The following is a 21,971-nucleotide window of genomic DNA, read 5'->3' as shown; positions in this document are numbered from 1 at the left end:
CTGCAGCACCCAAGATCGCTTCAGCTTGAGTTAATGAACAGATGGCCGGACATTCTCCTTCAGGATTTTTTGGTAGACAGTAGAATTCATGGTTCCATCTATCACAGCAAGCCTTCCAGGTCCTGAAGCAGCAAAACAACCCCAGACCATCACACTACCACCACCATATTTTACTGTTGGTATGATGTTCTTTTGCTGAAATGCTGTGTTACTTCTACGCCAGATGTAACGGGACACGCACCTTCCAAAAAGTTCAACTTTTGTCTCGTCGGTCCACAAGGTATTTTCCCAAAAGTCTTGCCAATCATTGAGATTTTTTTTTAGCAAAATTGAGACGAGCCTTAATGTTCTTTTTGATTAAAAGTGGTTTGCGCCTTGGATATCTGCCATGCAGGCCGTTTTTGCCCAGTCTCTTTCTTATGGTGGAGTCATGAACAATGACCTTAATTGAGGCAAGTGAGGCCTGCAGTTCTTTAGATGTTGTCCTGGGGTCTTTTGTGGCCTCTCGGATGAGTTTTCTCTGTGCTCTTGGCGTAATTTTGGTCGGCCAGCCACTCCTGGGAAGGTTCATCACTGTTCCATGTTTTTGCCATTTGTGGATAATGGCTCTCACTGTGGTTCGCTGGAGTCCCAAAGCTTTAGAAATGGCTTTATAACCTTTACCAGACTGATAGATCTCAATTACAGTACTTTGTTCTCATTTGTTCCTGAATTTCTTTGGATCTTGGCATGATGTCTAGCTTTTGAGGTGCTTTTGGTCTACTTCTCTGTGTCAGATAGCTCCTATTTAAGTGATTTCTTGATTGAAACAGGTGTGGCAGTAATCAGGCCTGGGGGTGACTACAGAAATTGAACTCAGGTGTGATAAACCACAGTTAAGTTATTTTTTAACAAGGGGGGCAATCACTTTTTCACACAGGGCCATGTAGATTTGGAGGTTTTTTTTCTCACTAAATAATAAAAACCATCATTTAAAACTGCATTTTGTGTTCAATTATGTTATCTTTGACTAATAGTTAACGGTTTTTGATGAGCAGAAACATTTAAGTGTGACAAACATGCAAAAGAATAAGAAATCAGGAAGGGGGCAAATGGTTTTTCACACCACTGTAAATCCACTGCTATATTCGGAAACAGAAGTGTTTATTAGAGTACTGTTGCTGTTTCTCACCTTACAAACATTTCCTCTCCTCAGTCCACCCAGATGAAAACTATGTTGAAATAAAATTCAACCATAGCTCTGACCATCCCTTCTGCTATCTGCCTCCTCACTCCCATCTCAGTAACAGCTGACAGCTATGTATGGCAGCTTTAACAGTGAAACGTGCAGACTGCAGAGCTTCAGAGGAGATTAGGAGAACCAATACAGCGCATACAGGTATGTTTCTTACAGATCAGGGAAGACAATAGGAAGTACATGGTACAGCTTGTTGAATCACTTGGAATATAGAGAGAGGATTTAAGAACTGTTTTTATGGAATATGGAGATAATGAATTACTAATGTAATAACACATCCCCATCTTTACAGGTGCCGCTCCCGAGAAGTGGTGCAGAAACCCAAGTGAAAAGCTCATGGGTGATTCTGGTGAGTCACAGATTTCTACTAAAGGTGTTGGTGGTATCAGTTGAAAATGGTGCCAGAGCCATCTGTGGAAAATGGCGGCGCCATAGACTTTAATGTTATTTGCTGCGATTAGCAGCTATTAGAGGTGAAAAGGGCACCCATTATTTTTTTAGGCTCCCGCTATTTCTGTTGATGGGCTCTGATCGCTGCTGCAGGGTGGAGTTTTTTTTTTTTTCGATTCATTTATTTGTCATTTTATTTATAATAAATTTCTCATATTTTAATTTATTTTTATATCCCCTTCCCTCCCTCCCTCCCCCCGGCAACCAACCACAGCGATCAGCTCTCATAGGCATTAGCCTATGAGAGCCGATCGCTCTTGTGCCTCACCAGGGGACAGCCGAGTGACACGACTGTCCCCAGTACAGCGCTGCCATAGATCGCAGCACTGTACAATGTAAATAGACAGCGGTTTCACCCTTTCAGGGCCCGTTCTCACCTGAGCGGGAATCGCACAATTCCCGCTCACGGCAAACCGCTAGCGGTTCTACAAGAACCGCTACACAATGTAGCGAGTGGCAGTGTTCTCACTGCCGCGGTTGCAGTTAGCGCTAACCGCAACCGCGCTGCATGCAGCGGTTTGCCGGCGACGAGCATTCCGCGATTAGCGATTGTGATTAGCGTGCACAGCACGCTAATCGCGATCGCTCCAAAACCGCCGCAGTGTCCAGTGATTTTTCCACGCTAATCGCGGGAAAATCACTCCCGCAAGGTTCTGCGGTTCTAAGTGTGAACGGGCCCTAACAGTCTGATAGCTGCTGGCAGACTGTTGACGGAGCTGAGCTCTGTCACTCAAGGGGGGATGCATGTGCATTGGCGTGCATGGTCCCCTGCAAACCACTCCCCCAGGCCTTAATGCCAATTGGCGTTAGGCAGTCGTAAGGTGGTTAAGGTTAGGTACCACCATGGAGAGTAAAGGTTGGGCACCACCATGTGGGGTTAAAGTTAGACACCAGGAGGCATTAAGGTTAGGCTTAGGTTTAGGGTTATATTCTTATAGCGGCTACATCTGCTGCCTTTTGTAAGCAGAATCACACTCATTGGCAAGTAAACTGGTGCCCTTTTATAAACAAAATCACATTTATCGGCTATATCCGATGTCATTTTATAACCGACTTCACATTTACAGGCTATATCCGGTGCGCTTTAACCTGCCTGACGTTCTGATTCCCACGGCCGAACGTTTTTTGCAATTTTTTTTTTTATCATGTAGCTAGCCTAGCGCTAGCTACATGATTCCCCCCTCCCTGCGGCTTCCCTCCCACCCCTCCGATCGCCGCCGGCGCAATCACCCGTCCGGAAATCCCGCTCTGAACGGGATTTTCAGGAGGGCTTCACCCGTCGCCATGTCGACGTACGTCATCGACGTCACAGGGAGTCCCAATCCACCCCTAAGCGCTGCCTGGCACTGATTGGCCAGGCAGCGCATGGGGTCTCGGCTGGGGGGCCCTGTATCGCGGCGGATAGTGGCGGATCGGCGGCGATCAGGTAGGACACGCAGCAAACAAAATGCTTGCTGCATGTTTAAAAAAAAAAAAAAAAAGTCAAATCGGCCCAGCGTAGCTCGTCCAGAACGCTAGGGAGGTTAATAACCTAATTCACATTTATCGGCTATATCTGGCGCCCTTTTTTCCAGGCACCCTTTACAAATGATTGCCTGAATACAACTGTTACACAATAAGGTGGAAACACTGACGCTGCTCCGCATGGCCACACCTCACTGGTGAAATGATCTTGCTCTGCCATCATGCTATGGTGGTACATTATAACCGATGTACAATCTAGATGGTGCCTTTATCTCCTGATTCATCTTATTGAGGGAAAGGGCGTGGCCCCACCCAGCCACCTCAGTTGTTTTCCAAGAAACAGGCTGAGCAGTCTTAGAGTATAAAAAACATTTGGCTTATATCATTAGGGTTTCCGCCCATAGGGTGAAGACATATTTATGTATGGACTTATGGGAATTGTGCTCCTCCTTTGTACTTTATTCCCATTCCAAAGAGACGGTATAAAAAATAAACCAGGAACAAAATGCTGATTCAGGTCTAGCATACTACAACATGTCCGTGTAAAGTGTAGTGTATTGAGTAATTTTTTGCTTTACATATATTCCAGATCCGCTGGCTCAGTATCCACCATGCGATGGGACCCCAGGCTATACCCAAGTCTCGCGTATCCCACAGAGTAAGTTGTTTCCATCTATGAGATGTTCCTGCAGCGAGATAGACGAATTAAAGCCTATCTCAACTCAATGCATAAAAATCAGTGGCTAGATTTCAAATCCATATAATGCATTTTGGAATCCCTAAACAGCTTTTTAGTTAGGTGTTTCTGTTACAGCAGAGTCCCCAGTATCTGGCACCTGCAGGGATCGACTGACGTCGGACTGATGCAGATAAAGCACAATCCTCCCTCCTGAAATACTTGCCGAGCATCCAGCGACGGTTTGCAGCCTCCCTGCACCACCTAGTGGGCTCCTAGAGGCTTTGCGGATTCCTCTGTGCACAGGCATGCCAGTTAGTTGAGATTTCCAGTTGCGTGAGTTCCGAATAATGGGGACTTTGCTGTACTATTGTGGCTGGATGGTGTAATGGTTAAGGGCTCTGCCTCTGACACAAGAGACCAGGGTTCGAATCTCGGCTCTGCCTGTTCAGTAAGCCAGCACCAATTCAGTAGGAGGCTCTCCTAACACTGCTACTGCCTATAGAGTGTGCCCTAGTGGCTGCAGCTCTGGCGCTTTGAGTCCGCCAGGAGAAAAGCGCAATATAAAATGTTATTTGTCTTGTCTTGTCTACTATTATTTGTTGGATTTATATAGCGCCAACATATTAGACAAGACAACGTTTATATTGTGGTTTTCTTCTGGTAAACTCAAAGCACTTGAGCTGCAGCCACTAGGGCGCGCTCAGTAGGCAGTAGCAATGTTAGGGAGTCTTGCCCAAGGTCTCCTACTGACCTACTGGCTTACTGAACAGGAAGAGCTGAGATTTGAACCCAGGTCTCCTGTGTCAGAGGCAGATCCCTTAACCGTGACACTATCCAGCCACAATGCAGGGCTGGGCAATAAATGTGGTCCCAGGCAATGATAATAGGGGTGACAGACAACGCAATACAGGTAATAATAAGCAGTAAGATGCACAATGCCAGATCGTACACTGGAGTAGTAGTCCAAGTAAGTCAAGTTCATGTTATTCTGTGGGTAGGAAGGATGTACGATCAGGTAGGGTACACAAGGAAGAAGCGAACACTGCCATGCCAGCGCAGGAGACTTGGGCGCAGCAGTGAGTAACTTCAGCGCCGTCAGAAGATGGAGCTGAAGCTACTTATAAAACACTGTAATTCGGCCTCCAGCAATTGCTGGAACCCGAATTATTTCATTCCCCACCATCCATGGTGGCCTGGAGGGGGAATAGTATTTAAAATCAATGGGAATTTGTGCAGGAGCCGGATAAGCCATACAGGCTGTATCCTGCAACCAAGTCTCCTGCGCCGATTCCTCTCGTATTCCAGAGGAAGGGCCCTGCCAAAGGCTTACAAACAAAGGTAATACTGATATTACACAGTAGCAATTCCAGCAGCATGTACTGTATATAGCAGAAATGGCAATATGACATGGCTGTGATAAATTACAGAGTTGGTCCAGCAAGTGTTAGCTGATTGTCCACAGGAATAAAGGGATGAAGAACAAAGTAAAGTGAGTTGGTAAGCAGTGGCGTAGCTAAGAAGCTGTGAGCTCCAGTGCAAGTTTAGCATTAGGGCCCCCCAAGCATGCTAGATAACAATCGATAAAACACCAATCAAGGACAACCACAGTGTCAGAGGTGCAAGAAGGGGATGGGAAACTGTGTGTTAATGATCACTACTATTCAAATCAACTATAGAAGTGAATATGATCAGCACAGGACCAATAAAAAGCTAATACTGTGTTTGAGTGGTGGGCTTCTCGGGACCCCTCTAGCACAAGGGCCCCAATGCGGTTGCTACTTCTGCACCCCCTATTGCTACGCCACTGTTGGTAAGCCATATAAATTTTTAAATAGTACCATGACTAGGCAGAATAAGACCAGGTGGTGCTATTAATCGGAAAAAATGGCCGAAGTCAGATTATTAGAATTTTAGAACAGCATTCGTTTTTCAGTATTTTATGACATGCTGAGCTTGAGTTTTGAGCCAAGGATGTAGCACATTAGTTGGTATGTCATTATTTCTCTTGAATGTTGCAGGTCAGTCTGGATCAGGAAGCAGTTCTATGTTTAGCAGCAATCAGCAGTCCAATTCCATGATGCAAAGCAGCGGTGGAAGCGGCTCATTTGGCCAATCATCTGGAGGAGGAGGTGGCTCATTTGGCCAATCATCTGGAGGAGGAGGAAGTAGTGGCTCATTTGGCCAATCATCTGGAGGAGGAGGTGGTGGTGGCTCATTTATGCAGTCATCTGGAGGAGGAGGAAGTAGTGGCTCATTTATGCAGTCATCTGGAGGAGGAGGAACCGGTGGTTCGTTTAGCCACTCTTCTGGAGGAGGAGGCGGTGGTACATTTAGCCAGTCTTCTGGAGGAGGAGGTGGTTCTATGTCCGGAGGTTCATTTTCTTCATCTGGAGGGGGCTCATCTCAGCACAGCTCTGTAATTTTTTCAGGAAATGCCAACCCTCCTCCAAGAGTTGTCATCGGTGGAGGGAGTGGAGGATCCTTCAACCAAAATAGCATGTCATCTGGTGGAGGTGGAGGATCCTTTTCAAGCTCTTCAGGTTTGGGTGGTGGCTCATCTATGCGAGAGACTGTTGTAGTTGAAACAATAAGGTTTGGCCAATCACAAGGAGGAGGTGTTGTGGGAGGAGGAAGTGGAGGCTCATTTGGCCAGAGCAGCTCCAGTGGTGGGTCATTTGGCCATGGTGGCTCAAGTGGAGGCTCATTTGGCCAGAGCATTTCAAGTGGAGGCTCATTTGGCCATGGTAGCGCAAGTGGAGGTTCATTTGGCCATGGTAGCTCAAGTGGAGGTTCATTTGGCCAAGGCAGTTCAAGTGGAGGATCATTTGGCCAAGGAAGTTCAAGCGGAGGTTCATTTGGTCACGGAAGTTCAAGCGGAGGTTCATTTGGCCAAGGCAGTTCAGGCGGAGGTTCATTTGGCCAAGGCAGTTCAAGCGGAGGTTCATTTGGCCAAGGCAGTTCAGGCGGAGGTTCATTTGGCCAAGGCAGTTCAGGCGGAGGTTCATTTGGCCAAGGCAGTGCAAGCGGAGGTTCATTTGGATCTGGATCCTCAGGCGGAAGTGGAGGCCAGTTTTCAGGTTTCCAACAACACACCGGCAGCGGAAGCTCAAGTGGAGGCTCTGGTGGTGGGGGATCATCAAGCACATTCAGACTACCAGGTAGAGTATAAGTATTATTTTTTGAATGCATTTCAATTAAATTTTCCAATGTCATAAAGATAGCTCTAAGATCCTCATTGGGATCAGATAATATATGATTACCAGCATTTACCTTCATTAAGGGTTTATTAAAGCTCAACTTCAGAAAACTTATTTTAAAAGGAATCTGAAGCGAAAATAAACTTATATAATGATTTGTATGTGTAGTACAGCTAAAAAAAGTAGAACATTAGTAGCACAGATATGAGTCTCATATTGTTTCCAGTACAGGAAGAGTTAAGAAACTTCAGTTATCTATGCAAAAGAGCTTCTCTGAGCTCTCCGAATTATTTAGTGAAATAGAGCAATGCTATTTTCTGAAGCACCTATCTCAACCTGTCCCTCATTGTTTCTTGTTTGTTTAACCTGCTGGGCGTTCTGATTATGCGCAGTCGCACGGCTGCGCATGTTTTTTTATACCTAATTTTTTTTTTAATCACGTAGCTAGCCTAGCGCTAGCTACATGATACCCCCCTCCCTTCTGATTTCCACCCACCCTTCTGATCGCTGCCGGCGCCTATGCCCGTCAGGAAATCCCGTTCTACACGGGATTTCCTTGAGGGCTTTCCCCATCACCATGGCGACGAACGGAATGACGTCATCGATGTCATAGGGAGTCCCGATCCACCCCTCAGCGCTGCCTGGCACTGATTGGCCAGGCAGCGCACAGGGTCTGAGGGGGGGGCCCCTATTACGCGGCGGGTAGCGGCGGCGATCGGAGAAACACGCAGCTAGCAAAGTGCTAGCTGCGTGTTTCAGAAAAAAAATAATTCAAATCTGCCCAGCAGGGCCTGAGCGGTGGCCTCCGGCGTCTCTGGACGAGCCTAGCTCGTCCAGAACGCTAGGGAGGTTAAGGTTTTACTGCTAGGAAGTTCATTAGCTCTGCTCTGTTTCATCGTTTAAAATACAGAGTGTAATTTGTAAACTGCAAATATTAGACAATGATGCAATGTTATAGAAAAACAGCTACAGTATATATCTGAAAATAAAAATATGAGACTCTTTTCTTTGCTACTGATGTTCTATTTATTATCCGTACTACACATACAATTCATTATATCATAATGTTTTTTTCGCTTCAGTGTCACTTTAACGTTGGATAGCATTAGAAGGGGTTGGTGCCTCTTTTCGGTTGTTATTGTTGTCTGGATCCCCGTTGGGACAATTTCCTCTCACTACTGGTCCCTGGGACATTCATGGACCTCCATAGTGTATATATTAACCCTGTTGAAAAAAAAAAAAAGTAAAGAAAAACAGTAATAAAACTTGACAGTGGTTCTGATTTTCTTCAGTCTACTTAAAAATAAATCTATCTACTTCCCAGTTGGAAAGATATACCCACTTCCTGTAAGAGCAGGAAGCAAATAAAAAACCCTAATGGGAAACATTTAAGAATGATCATAATCACTTATGATGCCATTGATCCACCACTGCTATACGTAGCTTAAAGGGAACCTGATGTTAGAGGGATATGAAGGCTGATATATTTAATTTTAAACAATACCAGTTGCCTGGCTGTCATGCTGATTTTCTGGCCTCTAACAATTTTTGCCATAGACCCTGAACAAGCATGCAGATCAGATGTTTTTGACAAAAATATGACAAGATTAGCTGCATTCTTCATTCACTTGTGTAATTCAAATACTACTCATGTCAGAATGATCAGCAGGACTGTCTGGCAACTGGTACTGTTTAAAAAGAAATGAATATGGTAGCTTCATATACCTTTCACTTCAGGTTCCATTTAAGCCCTGATCTACTGCAATTTCAGGACTTAAAGACCAGGGGTACATATTGTAGGCGAGTTGCATTTACCTTTAGAAGTTAAAGTGGACCCAAATTAAAAATACAAGATTTCAGAAATAAAATCTATTTTCTGAATTATAAAAATAAATAGCAGCCTTTTTTCAGCTGCATAATGACAAATATAAAATATTTTACATTTACTGGAGGAACCCCTCCCTTCCTTATATATTGCCGGGACAGAATCCGCCAAACTGGTGGAGTAGGTGGTGTCTGGCAAAGGAAGAATTGCTAATGGCTGCCCCTTGTATAACCCTAGTTATGAAAAGAGAAGGGTGAAAAGCATGCACTGAAATGCTCATAAGCTTGAAGGAGTGTTTGTCTTTATATGTGTCAGAGTGGTGCAACTAAATATTTTGAATTAAAAAAATTTTTGCTTTGGGTCCGCTTTAAGGTTAGTTGATGAGATTTCGCAATACATCTCCTTTACTAAAGCACCTAAATGGCTATTTACTTCAATTCGTTTCAAGCATGAGCTTCAGATCAGTGAATAAAACAATTGTTAACCAGAAGATTCTCTCCAGTTACCTGATCAATTCCAAGGTATAGACTTCCAATTAGCTGCCCTAGGTATAGGTCACTGACTATACAGAACTGTTGATCAGCCATATCTGCCTGAGCCAAAAGCCCAATCTACACGATACGATTCTTTATACGAATCGATTACGATTCTATTTACGATCCGATTAAATCCGACATGTCCGATCGGGATTCGATTCGATTCAATTCGATTTGCCATTGTTTTGCAATGGCAAATCGAATTGAATCGAATCCCGATCGGACATGTCGGATTTAATCGGATCGTAAATAGAATCGTAATCGAATCGCATAAAGAATCGTATAGTGTAGATTGGGCTTATTTAGGGTCCTGCCCTTCATGACAATGATGACATTATCTCCCCATGTTGAATTTGCAGTGATGATTTGGTCTACCCGCCTAAAGGTGCAACATATTTGCAGCCATAACATGGTCTCCCACATAAAGGTGCAGCATATTTGCAGCCATAACATGGTCTCCCACATAAAGGTGCAGCATATTTGCAGCCATAACATGGTCTCCCACATAAAGGTGCAGCATATTTGCAGCCATAACATGGTCTCCCACATAAAGGTGCAGCCATAACATGGACTCCCACATAAAGGTGCAGCATATTTGCAGCCATAACATGGTCTCCCACATAAAGGTGCAGCATATTTGCAGCCATAACATGGTCTCCCACATGAAGGTGCAGCATATTTGCAGCCATAACATGGTCTCCCACCTAAAGGTGCAGCATATTTGCAGCCATAACATGGTCTCCCACATAAAGGTGCAGCATATTTGCAGCCCTAACATGGTCTCCCACATAAAGGTGCAGCATATTTGCAGCCATAACATGGTCTCCCACATAAAGGTGCAGCATATTTGCAGCCATAACATGGTCTCCCACATAAAGGTGCAACATATTTGCAGCCATAACATGGTCTCCCACATAAAGGTGCAGCATATTTGAAGCCATAACATGGTCTCCCACATAAAGGTGCAACATATTTGCAGCCATAACATGGTCTCCCACATAAAGGTGCAGCATATTTGCAGCCATAACATGGTCTCCCACATAAAGGTGCAACATATTTGCAGCCATAACATGGTCTCCCACATAAGGGTGCAGCATATTTGCAGCCATAACATGGTCTCCCACCTAAAGGTGCAGCATATTTGCAGCCATAACATGGTCTCCCACATAAAGGTGCAGCATATTTGCAGCCCTAACATGGTCTCCCACATAAAGGTGCAGCATATTTGCAGCCATAACATGGTCTCCCACATAAAGGTGCAGCATATTTGCAGCCATAACATGGTCTCCCACATAAAGGTGCAACATATTTGCAGCCATAACATGGTCTCCCACATAAAGGTGCAGCATATTTGCAGCCATAACATGGTCTCCCACATAAAGGTGCAGCATATTTGCAGCCCTAACATGGTCTCCCACATAAAGGTGCAGCATATTTGCAGCCATAACATGGTCTCCCACATAAAGGTGCAACATATTTGCAGCCATAACATGGTCTCCCACATAAAGGTGCAGCATATTTGCAGCCATAACATGGTCTCCCACATAAAGGTGCAACATATTTGCATCCATAACATGGTCTCCCACATAAAGGTGCAGCATATTTGCAGCCATAACATGGTCTCCCACATAAAGGTGCAACATATTTGCACAGCTATGGATAAAGGTTAAAGGACAACTAAAGCAAGAGGTATATGGAGGCTGACATATTTATTTCCTATTAAGCAATACTTGTTGCCAGGCTGTCCTGCTGATTCTCTGCCTCTAAATCTAAAACTTTTAGCCACAGACCCGGAACAAGCATGCAGCAGATCAGGTATTTCTGACAATATTGTCCCATCTGACAAGATTAGCTGCATGCTTGTTTCTGGTGTGATTCAGACACTACTGCAGCAAAAAGACCAGCAGGACTGCCAGGCAACTGGTATTGTTTAAAAGGAAATAAATATGGCAGCCTCCATATCCCTCTCACTTCAGTTGTCCTTTAAATAAAGCACTAGGCAACAGAGCAGAATAGGCTCCTCCTACTTATCCCATGGCTTTTCTAGTGTGGCTGACCTGGTACAAGGGTTTAGAGGAGGTGCTAGCCAGGACACCGATCAGGCCTTCGGCACCTGCCTTGGTTGTCTTGTGAATGATCTGAAACTGTATTTGCAATGATGATGTGGTCTTCCCATGTAGAGAAGCAGAAGATCGTAGAGAGTTGCCCACTTCTAGAAAGTTTCCATCTAGAAGCAAGTAGTCAGTCCTGACCATCATAATAGCTTGCTATCTCATTTAAATGAAACCCTAACTGCCTCCATTTATCACAACTTGCTCCAATATCACAGTAATTGAAAGCATTGAGCCATCCTAAGATTTAAATAACTTTTTGGTTGTCTGGTTTTGATCCCAGGAGGAATAAACCCAAATGATGTTCCGGTATCCAAAGGATGCAAGCCGACACCAGGTGGACGTGAGTAACATTTTGCCTGATATTTGTTTTCTATTTTGCGAATGACCGATGTATCTGCAATGAGTGAAAACACCATAAGCATTTCATAAAGTCTAAATATATGCCCAGCAGAATTTTACAATTAAAAAAATACAACTTTATGAAAATTGTAAACAAAATCCTCCGCACACCTTCAATGTAATAAAAATCAGTATTCGGTTATTAAAATCATTGGGAACCATAATTAAAAAAAAAAAACAGATACACACCTAAGAAGAGTGAAGGCTCTGGGTCCTGTATAGAGCCTTCCCTCTCCTCTCCTGGTCCCCGTTACAGTGTAGGCTTCCCCCTAGCAGTATCTGACCAATTTGGTCAAATACCGCTATCTCCACCACCAAAGGGAAGTCTTTGGGCATTTCTGACCCCATCAGGTCCTTTGTCGTAGATCCACTATTATTATTAAAATCGTGTTTATAAGCTGTGTGTTGAAAAGACAAACCCTAAAAAAAAGCAGCTGTCAAGGCTGATGTCACCAACATTTACATACAATAGCATCACAATCAACATAAATGAAAAAGATTGTCATTTTTAAATCGTAGCATCTATTGTTAAATGTAGCATCATCAGTACTTACAGTGATAGACTGATGCATTTCATGGTTAAGTACTGCTTCCTCAGAGGACCAAGAAATTCCAGTAGGTAGTGAAACATCATCAGTACTTACAGTGATTGATGCATTTCGTGGAGAAGTATCGCTTCCTCAGAGGAACAAAAAAATACAGTAGGCAGTAAAACTGCCCACCCAAAAAATAAAGTAATTATTATTACCAAATACTGGAGCCCACATACAAGTAAAGTGTAACAATCGATGAAAACAAGCTCTTGACGCTGAGAATTTAAATGATGAATGGATAATCCCAGTAACTGTATCAGTCATAAGTGCCCCTCCACCAAGGGTGGACTTGTACAATGTTGAAGTAAACAGAGGCACCAGAAGGATAAATATAGCTAAAGAGTTTAAAAATAGAGGAGGCAGTGGTGGACTTACCTCCTACAAGCAGACACAGAATAGTATTGGTTTTGTATCAACAAAGCAATTTTGTATGTAAGTAAAATTGCTTTGTGTATACAACATCAATACTATTTTGTGTCTACTTGGAGAAGGTAAGTCCACCACTTCCTCCTCTATTTTTAAACTTTTTAGCTACTTTTATCCTTCTGGCGCCTCTGTTTACATCAACATTGATTTTAAGTTTTATTTATAGTTTTCTTGTTATGATGATGCCAGTGTTCTCTCTTTACAGATAATCAAGGAGGATCCAACCAGGGAGGACACCAAATCGATCAGAACCAAAACCAAGGTCAACTCTCTCAGAACCAAAACCAAGGTCAACACTCTCAGAACCAAAACCAAGGACAAGGGGGCTTTGGTCAGCAGAATCAGCAACAAGGAGGATCATTTGGTGGCTCTTCTTCAGGTGAGTGGTGGCTCCTGGTTTTCCCATCCACCATCAAATAGTGCAGAGTGTGTTTGCTGTACCCCAAAACAACTTCTTTATATTTTACTAGCCGACCCGCGGCGTAGCATACGCCACATAAGGGGGTAGAGGGCAGGAAGGGGGTATTGGGCACAGCGGAGGAAAGGGGGGTCGGACCCCCCCTCAACTGGGTCGCCCATGTGTGCTCCCCCTCCAGCTTAAGCTCAGCAGGAACCCCCCCTCACCTGGGTCCCCCATGTGCGCTCCCCCTCCTGCTTAAGCACAGTAGCAGCCGCCACTATTAGTAAGAGGCAGCGGGCAGGGATGCCTCACCTCTTCCGTATTCCACCGTGCGTTCCACTGTTGTCACTTCCTGCAATGCCACCCACTGTATTGGTGTACTTTGCCTTTTTAAAACAGAAGGAAATCTGCAATAATTCAGCTATAGGTGAACATTTGTGGTTACCCACAACGCACTGCTACTAAATATGCCAATTATTCCTTTTCCCCCTTAGTAACCCTAGCAAGCATCCAGAACCACTGGGGTATAGCAAGCCTACAGCTTTAAATTTTACAGAGCCATATCAAACCCACATGTGACAGCCTGTTTCAGACTTTTGGACCTCATCTGTACATGGCAAGGACTGATATGGCTGTATGAGATAGGGCTTGGACCAGTACAACAGAGTAACCAAGCAGCTCAGGGCAACCCAAACCACTCGGAATGTATAGGGGGATAAAAGGGACCAAAAAGACCTTCTACTAAAAAAATCAAAGCTTGGTGTAATTTGGCTTCTTAAAACAGAAGAAAATCTGCAATAATTCAGTTATAAGTGAACATTTGTGGTTACCCACAATGCACCGCTACTAAATATGCAAATTATTCCTTTTCACCCTTGGTAAGTCAAGCAAGCCTATGGGCCTGATTCACAAAGCGGCACAAACTGTTTAGCACGGGTGTGCTAAACAGTTAGCACGTGTTGTGCCGTTTGCAGACTTTTGCGCGTGCAATTTGCCGTGAATCGCAGCACTTTGCGTGCGCAAAAGTCCACGATTGCTCGAATCTTGGCACTTCACGTGCTAACTGTTTAGCACACCCGTGTTAAACAGTTTGCACCGCTTTGCGAATCAGGCACTATAGCTTTAAATTTTACACAGTCATATCAAACCCACATGTAGACAGCCTATTTCAGACTTTTAGTCCTCATCAGTACATAGCAGGGATTGATATGGCTATATGAGATAGGGCTTTACCCAGTACAACAGAGTAACCAAGCAGCTCAGGGTGACCCAAACTACTAAGAATGTATATAGGAGGATAAAAGAGACCAAAAAGCCCTCCTACTAAAAAAAGCAAAGCTTGGTGTAATTTTCCTTCTTAAAACAGAAGCAAATCTGCAATAATTCAGCTATAAGTGAACATTTGTGGTTACCCACAATGCACCGCTACTAAATATGCAAATTATTCCTTTTCACCCTTGGTAAGTCAAGCAAGCCTATGGGCCTGATTCACAAAGCGGTGCAAACTGTTTAGCACGCAAAGTGCCGCGATTTGCGCAATCGCGGTCTTTTGCGCGCGCAAAAGTCCGCAATCGCGGCAAAAGACCGCGATACCGCGAATCGCAGCACTTTGTGCACGCAAAAGTCCACGAACGGCACTTCACGTGCTAAGTAACTGTTTAGCACACCCGTGCTAAACAGTTTGCACCGCTTTGCGAATCAGGCACTATAGCTTTAAATTTTACACAGTCATATCAAACCCACATGTGACAGCCTATTTCAGACTTTTGGTCCTCATCAGTACATAGCAGGGATTGATATGGCTATAAGAGATAGGGCTTGGACCAGTACAACAGAGTAACCAAGCGGCTCAGGGTGACCCAAACTATTAAGAATGTATAGGGGGATAAAAGAGACCGAAAAGCCCTCCTACTAAAAAAAGCAAAGCTTGCTGTAATTTTCCTTCTTAAAACAGAAGCAAATCTGCAATAATTCAGCTGTAAGTGAACATTTGTGGTTACCCACAATGCACTGCTACTGAATATGCAAATTATCCCTCTTTGCCCTGGTTTGATATGACACTACTTCTTCTTCTTGCTTGGACCCTTCTTCTTGCTTGGACCGGCCCTGGGGGCAGGGCGCTACTTCTTCTTCTTGTTTGAAGGTTGAGGCACTTAGTCTATTATATATATATATTATTTTCAAGTAAAAGAAATACATAAGGGTTTTGTAAGCCCACCTCTTGCACAAATGTCTTTCTCATTCTCCCCTAGTAAATTCTAGCTCTTGCAGCTCGGCACAACCTGTCAGGATGTTTTCCTGCAGTTATCTGGTTTTGCAGTTAGTTTACAGGTGTTAAAGCAAGCCTGACGTGAGGAAACTCGCTTCAGGTTACTTACCTATGAAAGGCTCTGAATACTATAGAACCATCCCCATTCTCCGTGCTGCCTGTCATTCCTGCACCGTATCCAGGGATACTTCCTTGATCTGCTCCCGCTTCGGTAGTCTTCAGGAAGCCTTTTGGAAGTACTCGCATCTCCAAGTACGTCTAAATTCAAGCCCATTCGTATTGGGTATGCGCAAATCCAGGCTTGCAAGTGTAGAGTGTGCACAACGCAGAAACGATGGCCAGCACAGAGGAACAGGAAGGCTCTGTAGCCTCTAGAGCAGGCATGGGCAAACTCGGTCCTCCAGCTGTTACAAAACTACAAGTCCCACAATGCATTTGCCTTTATGAGTCATGACTGTGGCTGTCAGACTCCTGCAATGCATTGTGGGACTTGTAGTTCCTTAACAGCTGGAGGGCCAAGTTTGCCAATGCCTGCTCTAGAGCCTTCCCTCTATATAAATACTGGGAGTTTGGTAAAGCGGTTTCTTTAAAGCGGACCAAGCACAATTTCCTGCAGTTTCTCCTGGTTGTTCTTGTAGCTATAGGCGCTGCCAGGTTCCCCCCTCCCCTATTCTTTGCCCTTATTTATTCAGAGGGAAGGTGTGAAGTTAGCATCTGTGACTTTTCTAACTCTTTCAAGCACAGGGTCCTCCCCCGTCCCAGTAGTAGGGTAATAAAAGCCCCTGCTAAACTTTCAAATGCAAAGAGTAAAGGTGGAAGTTTTTTTTTTTAATTGATGAGCCACATTGTTAGCATACATTTTCAATCAGTTCAGGACCGCAGGTTTACACCCCCCTAGTAACTAGGCTATTTTTTACAATTCAGGCCGCTGCAGCTTTAAGGGCAGCACACACGTCATTCTGCCCCCTTTTCTGCCCACCAACAGAGATTTCTGTTGGTGGGCTCTGATTACTGCTGACTTATTTATTTTTTAATTTATTTATAAATATCGCTTTTTATTTATTTTTTTCCCCTGCCCTCCCTCTGCCCGCCAGCATATGGCAGGGATCGGCTCTCATAGGCTTGAGCCTTTTAGAGCCAATTGTTCCCCAGGGGACAGCTGAGTGACACGGCTGTCCCCAGTACAGCACTGCCGTAGGTCACAGCGCTGTACAGTGTAAATAGAAGGTGTTTTCGCCGCCTAACAGTCTCCTAGCGGCAATCAACTGATGACGAAGCAGAGCAAAGCACGCCCCCCAGAACTTAACACCAACGGTCCTGGGGGAGCTGCCGTGTTCTCGCGAATTGGCGTGAGGCGGTCAACAAGTTAATGTGCTATTGGGATGCCCTTGGCGCTAAAAATGGTCCTCGGTTCCCTTTTAAGAACTATTCCCCAACCACAAAACCTCATATAACCACCCCCGAAACCTAATATAAACACTCGCCCACCCCAGTGCAAAACACTAAGATTTTCATCTTACATTTTTTTTTTTTTTTTTACAAAAATGCTAAATTAATATAAAACCATGTTCTAGAGAACGTCTATAAAACAGTGGGCCTAAACGTGGGCTTCACATCTTTTCTGATCCGCTAAATGTGACATTTTACATATAGACATTTCTTAATGGCTTAACTAAGTAAAACAAAGTTCTTTTGCAAAAACTGCTGTGTGATTATGAGCTGGTAATTTGAATATTTCTGCTCAGGTTTCCAACAAGTTCACAAGTCTGGAAGATAGATCCTTGATGGGACACGGTCCATAATCACCCAATGAAGAGGTAAGCCAACAAAACAGAGGAAGATGAGTGAGGGCCCATTTCCACTTGTGCGGTGCGGAATCGTTGCAGAAACCGCGGTAACAAATTTGCATGCAGATGCGAATTCGTTAGCGTTTGTATGCAAATTTTACCGCAAATTCAGATAAGATTTCACATATGTTTGTATGTAACCATGTCAGTGCCTGTGTGATTTTACATTGGTTTTATACAAAATCGTATGCGAATTCGCGGTAAAATTCACATACCAAAACCGAATGCAACTTTCCTATTAAATATATTATATGCGAATCACCTAGCGGTGTGCGGCGAGGGAATTCTGATGGCTCTGCCATGCAGATTTTACCTGCACACAAAACCGCATAGAAAAAAAAAAAATAAATAAATCCTGACAAGTGGAAACAGCCCCATCCACTTGTATTGCCTATGCGAATTTGCATGCGGGAAATGCATGCAAATTCGCGATAGTGGAAATGGGCCCTGAGGTTTCTATTACACAGGGTTTAACCGGATTCATCTACATTTTGGTCTTAACCACTTGACGACCAGTGGCTTTTCCTATGATCTGTGCTGCGTGGGCTCTCCAGCCCGCAGCACAGATCGGGATAGAGCCAGGGCGATCAGACTTACCCCCTTTTTTCCCCACTAGGGGGATGTCCTCCTAGGGGGGTCTGATCGCCGCCGGCTTGCTGCGCTTTGCGGGGGGGGGGGGGCTCTTTAAAGCCCCCCTCCGCAGCGTTCTCGGCGCTCCGTCCCTCTCCCTCCCTCTCCCTTCCCCTCTGAGCTGCGCAGGACGGATATCCGTCCTGCGCATTGTAGGATAGGCTTCAGCCTATCATATGCCGGCGATCCCTGGCCAATCAGAGGCCGGGGATCGCCGATCTGCCTTACGGCGCTGCTGCGCAGCAGCGCCGTATGATGTAAACAGCGGGGATTTCTTCCCCGCGTGTTTACATTTTGCCGGCGAGCCGCGATCGGCAGCTCTCCGGCTGTTCACAGAGACACCCTCCGTGAACTGACATGGAAAGGCCGCTCGATCGAGCGGCCATTTCCATGGTAACCCGCAGACGACCAGTTTACGCCAATCGGCGTTAGCTGGTCATCAAGAGGTTAACCTCCTTAGCGGTATGCCCGACTCTGTGTCGGGCATACCGCTTCCTGGCCCCAGGAGTCCCCCATGCATAAAAATGAGATCACATGCCTGAAAACCCTTTAGCTAGCACTAGGCTAGCTAGTACAAGTGCTCGGCACCCCCCGATCCCCCCGTTTATACATTACCCAGTCTGGATCCAGCAATCGTGCAGCCTCCCTGCACAGCTTCGGTCTCTATGGAGAGGATCGGGTTTGCGCATGATGTGCGATCCTCCCCATAGTGAAGACCAGAGCTGTGCAGTGAGGCTGCGCCGATCACTGGATCCAGGCTGGGTAATGTATAAACGGGGGAGCGGCGGGGATCGGGGGGTGCCGGGCATCTGTATTAGCTAGCCTAGTGCTACCTAAAGGGTTTTCAGGCATGGGATCTTGGGGGGGGGGGACTGGCGGGCACAAACCAGCAAAACCTCCTGAGCGACATAACGCTCAGGAGGTTAATGCAAGGTATTTCGGTATAATAATTTAGGTCGGTAAAATACTGCATTTCGGTATTTTACACTTTTCTTTCCAACTTCACTAAGATTTCCCGCATAGAAGTTCGGTAATTTACCGAAAACATGCTTCACTTCACTATGCCCTGCTCAATAAGTCTCACCAGCTGTGGAGTGTTAGACAGGAAGCTGTGAGTCTTCCCACAAAAGGTGTGCATGAGTCAGGGTTGTTCTGTCCAGTGCATCCTCGGCATCCCTTTAGATGTGCTGCACCCACCAGAGAGAGCTCTTTTGTATACCAGTATACAGATATGCACATCTAAACGGATACAGAAAAGCCTTTTAAAATGTCTCCTTCCCCTGCTCTGCATTCTGAAGTCCCGCCCTCCAGAGTATCGGACCAAATGGGGTGAGAAGCAGGGCTGTGTGGCTCTACCTATTGGCTGCCCGGCTCTCCCTATTGGCTGTCTGCCTCATCTGTCAATGTTACCCCATGGAGAATGTTAATTACAGGCTGGTCAGAGCTGGAGGGGAATACCGACCACTTTTGCTTGATTTACCAAATGCTTTAATCTTTGAATTGCAATTTCTTGACATTTCTTGTGGTATTTACCACACAAGTGGGTAATATACCTCATTAGTCAGTAATTTTACTTTTTAGTGCGGTAACAGGTTTAGTGAAATGGCATTTGGCAAGGTGATCGGTAAAATCAGCTGTTTTCTACATTACCGAATGCAGTAATGCTTAGTGAAAAAAAGCCATTGTGGTGGAAAAAATGCAGACCTGAACTGAAAATAAACTTATGAGATAATTATTCATATGTTTCGTACTAATGGTGAATAGAACATTCCCAGGGTCTCATTCTTTCATTATCAATTTAAGGGTTCAATTTCTAAGACTGTATACAAGTGATGTATGGTTTGGTGTTAGTTTGGACTAAATGCTAAACAGCAGCCATGACAGTCTAAATAAAATAAAATCTGCTCAATTCAGCTGCAAAACAAACTGCCTCCTGTTATCAGCAGTGTTTCCTCAGCCAAATATAAGTATTTTGGCTTTTGTTTACTTTTCTGTTTTACATTTAAGAGCCATGTGGCCATATTTGTCTGCAGTTCCACTGCATCATTTGCACAAATGAAAGCACTTGATTGTTTACCCTTGCAATGCATAAAAAAAGAAAGAAAGAAAAGAAAATAGACCATTACGTCAGACAATTCTTAGTAGGACTAGTACTATATATACCCATGTTTATCTCATAATGTCAAATGTCAGTTCAGGTACCCTTTAAGGCACAACTAAACCCAGGGCCATTTGTAGCCTTTTAGTCACCCCAGGCCAAACCTGTGTTACCTTCCTCCACCCCCACAACACACAAAAATACTAGAGAATATGAACCATTTGGCGTATAAGGAGGATGCTTAATACAGGGAGTCCCCAAGATACAAACAACCCACTGATCCTGTCGCATTTGGTTGCAAACCTCCTTCTTGCGGTCCAGCAGCTCAGTGTATAATTGCAGCGTATATTGCATCAGAAGCTGTGTTCTCACCTCTCTGCTCAAGTCCAGGACTCTTCACCACTAGCCCTAGTGCCCAGCCTCTCCTACCGCATGTAGCATGATTACACCCAACATGAGGAGAGTGAGATACTAGCACTAGAGGGAGCAGGAGACAGACAGGATGGTTGTACAGGCACAGCACTGGTCTCCAGCATGGAGGTGAAAGCACAGCTTCTGCTGTGCTATACTTTGCATTTACACACTTGCCGGGGGGAGTGTAGGAGTGGGACGGAGACAGATAGTGGTACAAGGGGACAGAAGGAGCCTAGGCACAGTGGGACAAAGGGATGAACGGGGGGGGGGACAGGTAGCACAAGGGGACAGAAGGAGGCACAGGGGGACAGGAGGCACGAGGGCCAGAATGAGTCACAAAAGGGGGCAGGAGGTACACAGGGGGACGTCACTTGCATGCCTGAAATTATCTCCTTCAGGCAGCAAAATTAAACAAGAGAAACAACCTGGTTATTAATATGTATCACAATGTACATACATGTTTCTCTCATCATGTCACATGATGATGATGTCACCTCAAGTACAACTTAACCTCACCACTATAAGAGCATATACCTAAATAATCATGTACTGCATCGTCATTTATTTTTCCTTTTCTTGCAGGAATTTAGTCCATTTTCAACACGTGCCAAGAACACAGTCTAGGAACCTGAAGAATAAATTGTAAATAATGTATTTTTGTACAGATTTCCCTCACTTCTCATCCCCCTCCCCGATACGCGAGGTACTTTCAGCGATCAGCGCGTTGATGGTGACACAGATGAATCTTGGCGCTTGTTCTCCCCAATGGTTTTAAGAACTTTTCTCAATTCCAAATTACTCTGGTCCCACAAACCACCTCTGACCAATACAGGATTTGTGCCAAATAGTGCCATTTTTTTTTCTTTTTTTTTTGTATGTTTTAAATATAAATGTAAATTTTGAATTTCTACATGTGCAATAAAGATTTACGTGGGATGTGCCCTAAGTTGGTGTGTGCCCAATCAATATAAGACCTGTTAATAGTTTTAAATGCACAAGAAAAAAAAGGCAACTATAAAAAGAGGGACTGTAGTAAAAATAACAATTAATAAAATTGCTGATTTTATTTTTTACAATATTGCTTCATAAACTATTTCATCAGTGTTTGGCCATTGTAAAATCTTTTCTATCACCAGCTTTATACTCTGAAATGTATCACAGGTGGCAATGTTTTAGTACTGGCAGGTGATCTCTGTGAAATGTTCATTTCTGAGAATGACGAAGCCAGTACAAAATACATCTGGCCTCCCAGAATGCTCTCGGGGTAGAACATTCCACATAGCTGATCATCCTAGGCTAAACACCACTGGGAGGGCAGGGCTAAATTCAAGTTACAGCTATGGAAAGTGATTCTGATGCTGAAACCAGGAATATTACCGTGGTAAAAGTGGGT

General features: G+C 44.5%; 1 protein-coding gene across 2 annotated transcripts in view; it reads left to right on the top strand.

The window, feature by feature from the left end:
• The window catches only part of LOC137528828 (loricrin-like), a 32,000-nt gene extending 10,476 nt beyond the window's left edge, over positions 1-21,524 (top strand). Inside the window, exons 2-8 of one of the 2 annotated variants that reach the window (XM_068250451.1) lie at positions 1,530-1,586; positions 3,741-3,809; positions 5,849-6,988; positions 11,783-11,842; positions 13,126-13,294; positions 17,333-17,406; positions 21,161-21,524. In XM_068250451.1, the coding sequence (XP_068106552.1) occupies positions 1,530-1,586; positions 3,741-3,809; positions 5,849-6,988; positions 11,783-11,842; positions 13,126-13,294; positions 17,333-17,366 (1,529 nt within the window). In that variant the 3' untranslated portion in view covers positions 17,367-17,406; positions 21,161-21,524. Of the gene's footprint in view, positions 1-1,529; positions 1,587-3,740; positions 3,810-5,848; positions 6,989-11,782; positions 11,843-13,125; positions 13,300-17,332; positions 17,407-21,160 lie in introns of both variants that reach the window. The other variant, XM_068250450.1, reaches the window with a different exon arrangement.
• Positions 21,525-21,971: the final 447 nt, after the last annotated feature.

This window comes from Hyperolius riggenbachi, chromosome 8 (genome assembly GCF_040937935.1).
Source record: "Hyperolius riggenbachi isolate aHypRig1 chromosome 8, aHypRig1.pri, whole genome shotgun sequence".
In the NCBI taxonomy this organism is placed as follows: domain Eukaryota; kingdom Metazoa; phylum Chordata; class Amphibia; order Anura; family Hyperoliidae; genus Hyperolius; species Hyperolius riggenbachi.
Note: the sequence above shows the minus strand (reverse complement) of the source record. Positions and strands in the feature narration are given on the sequence as shown.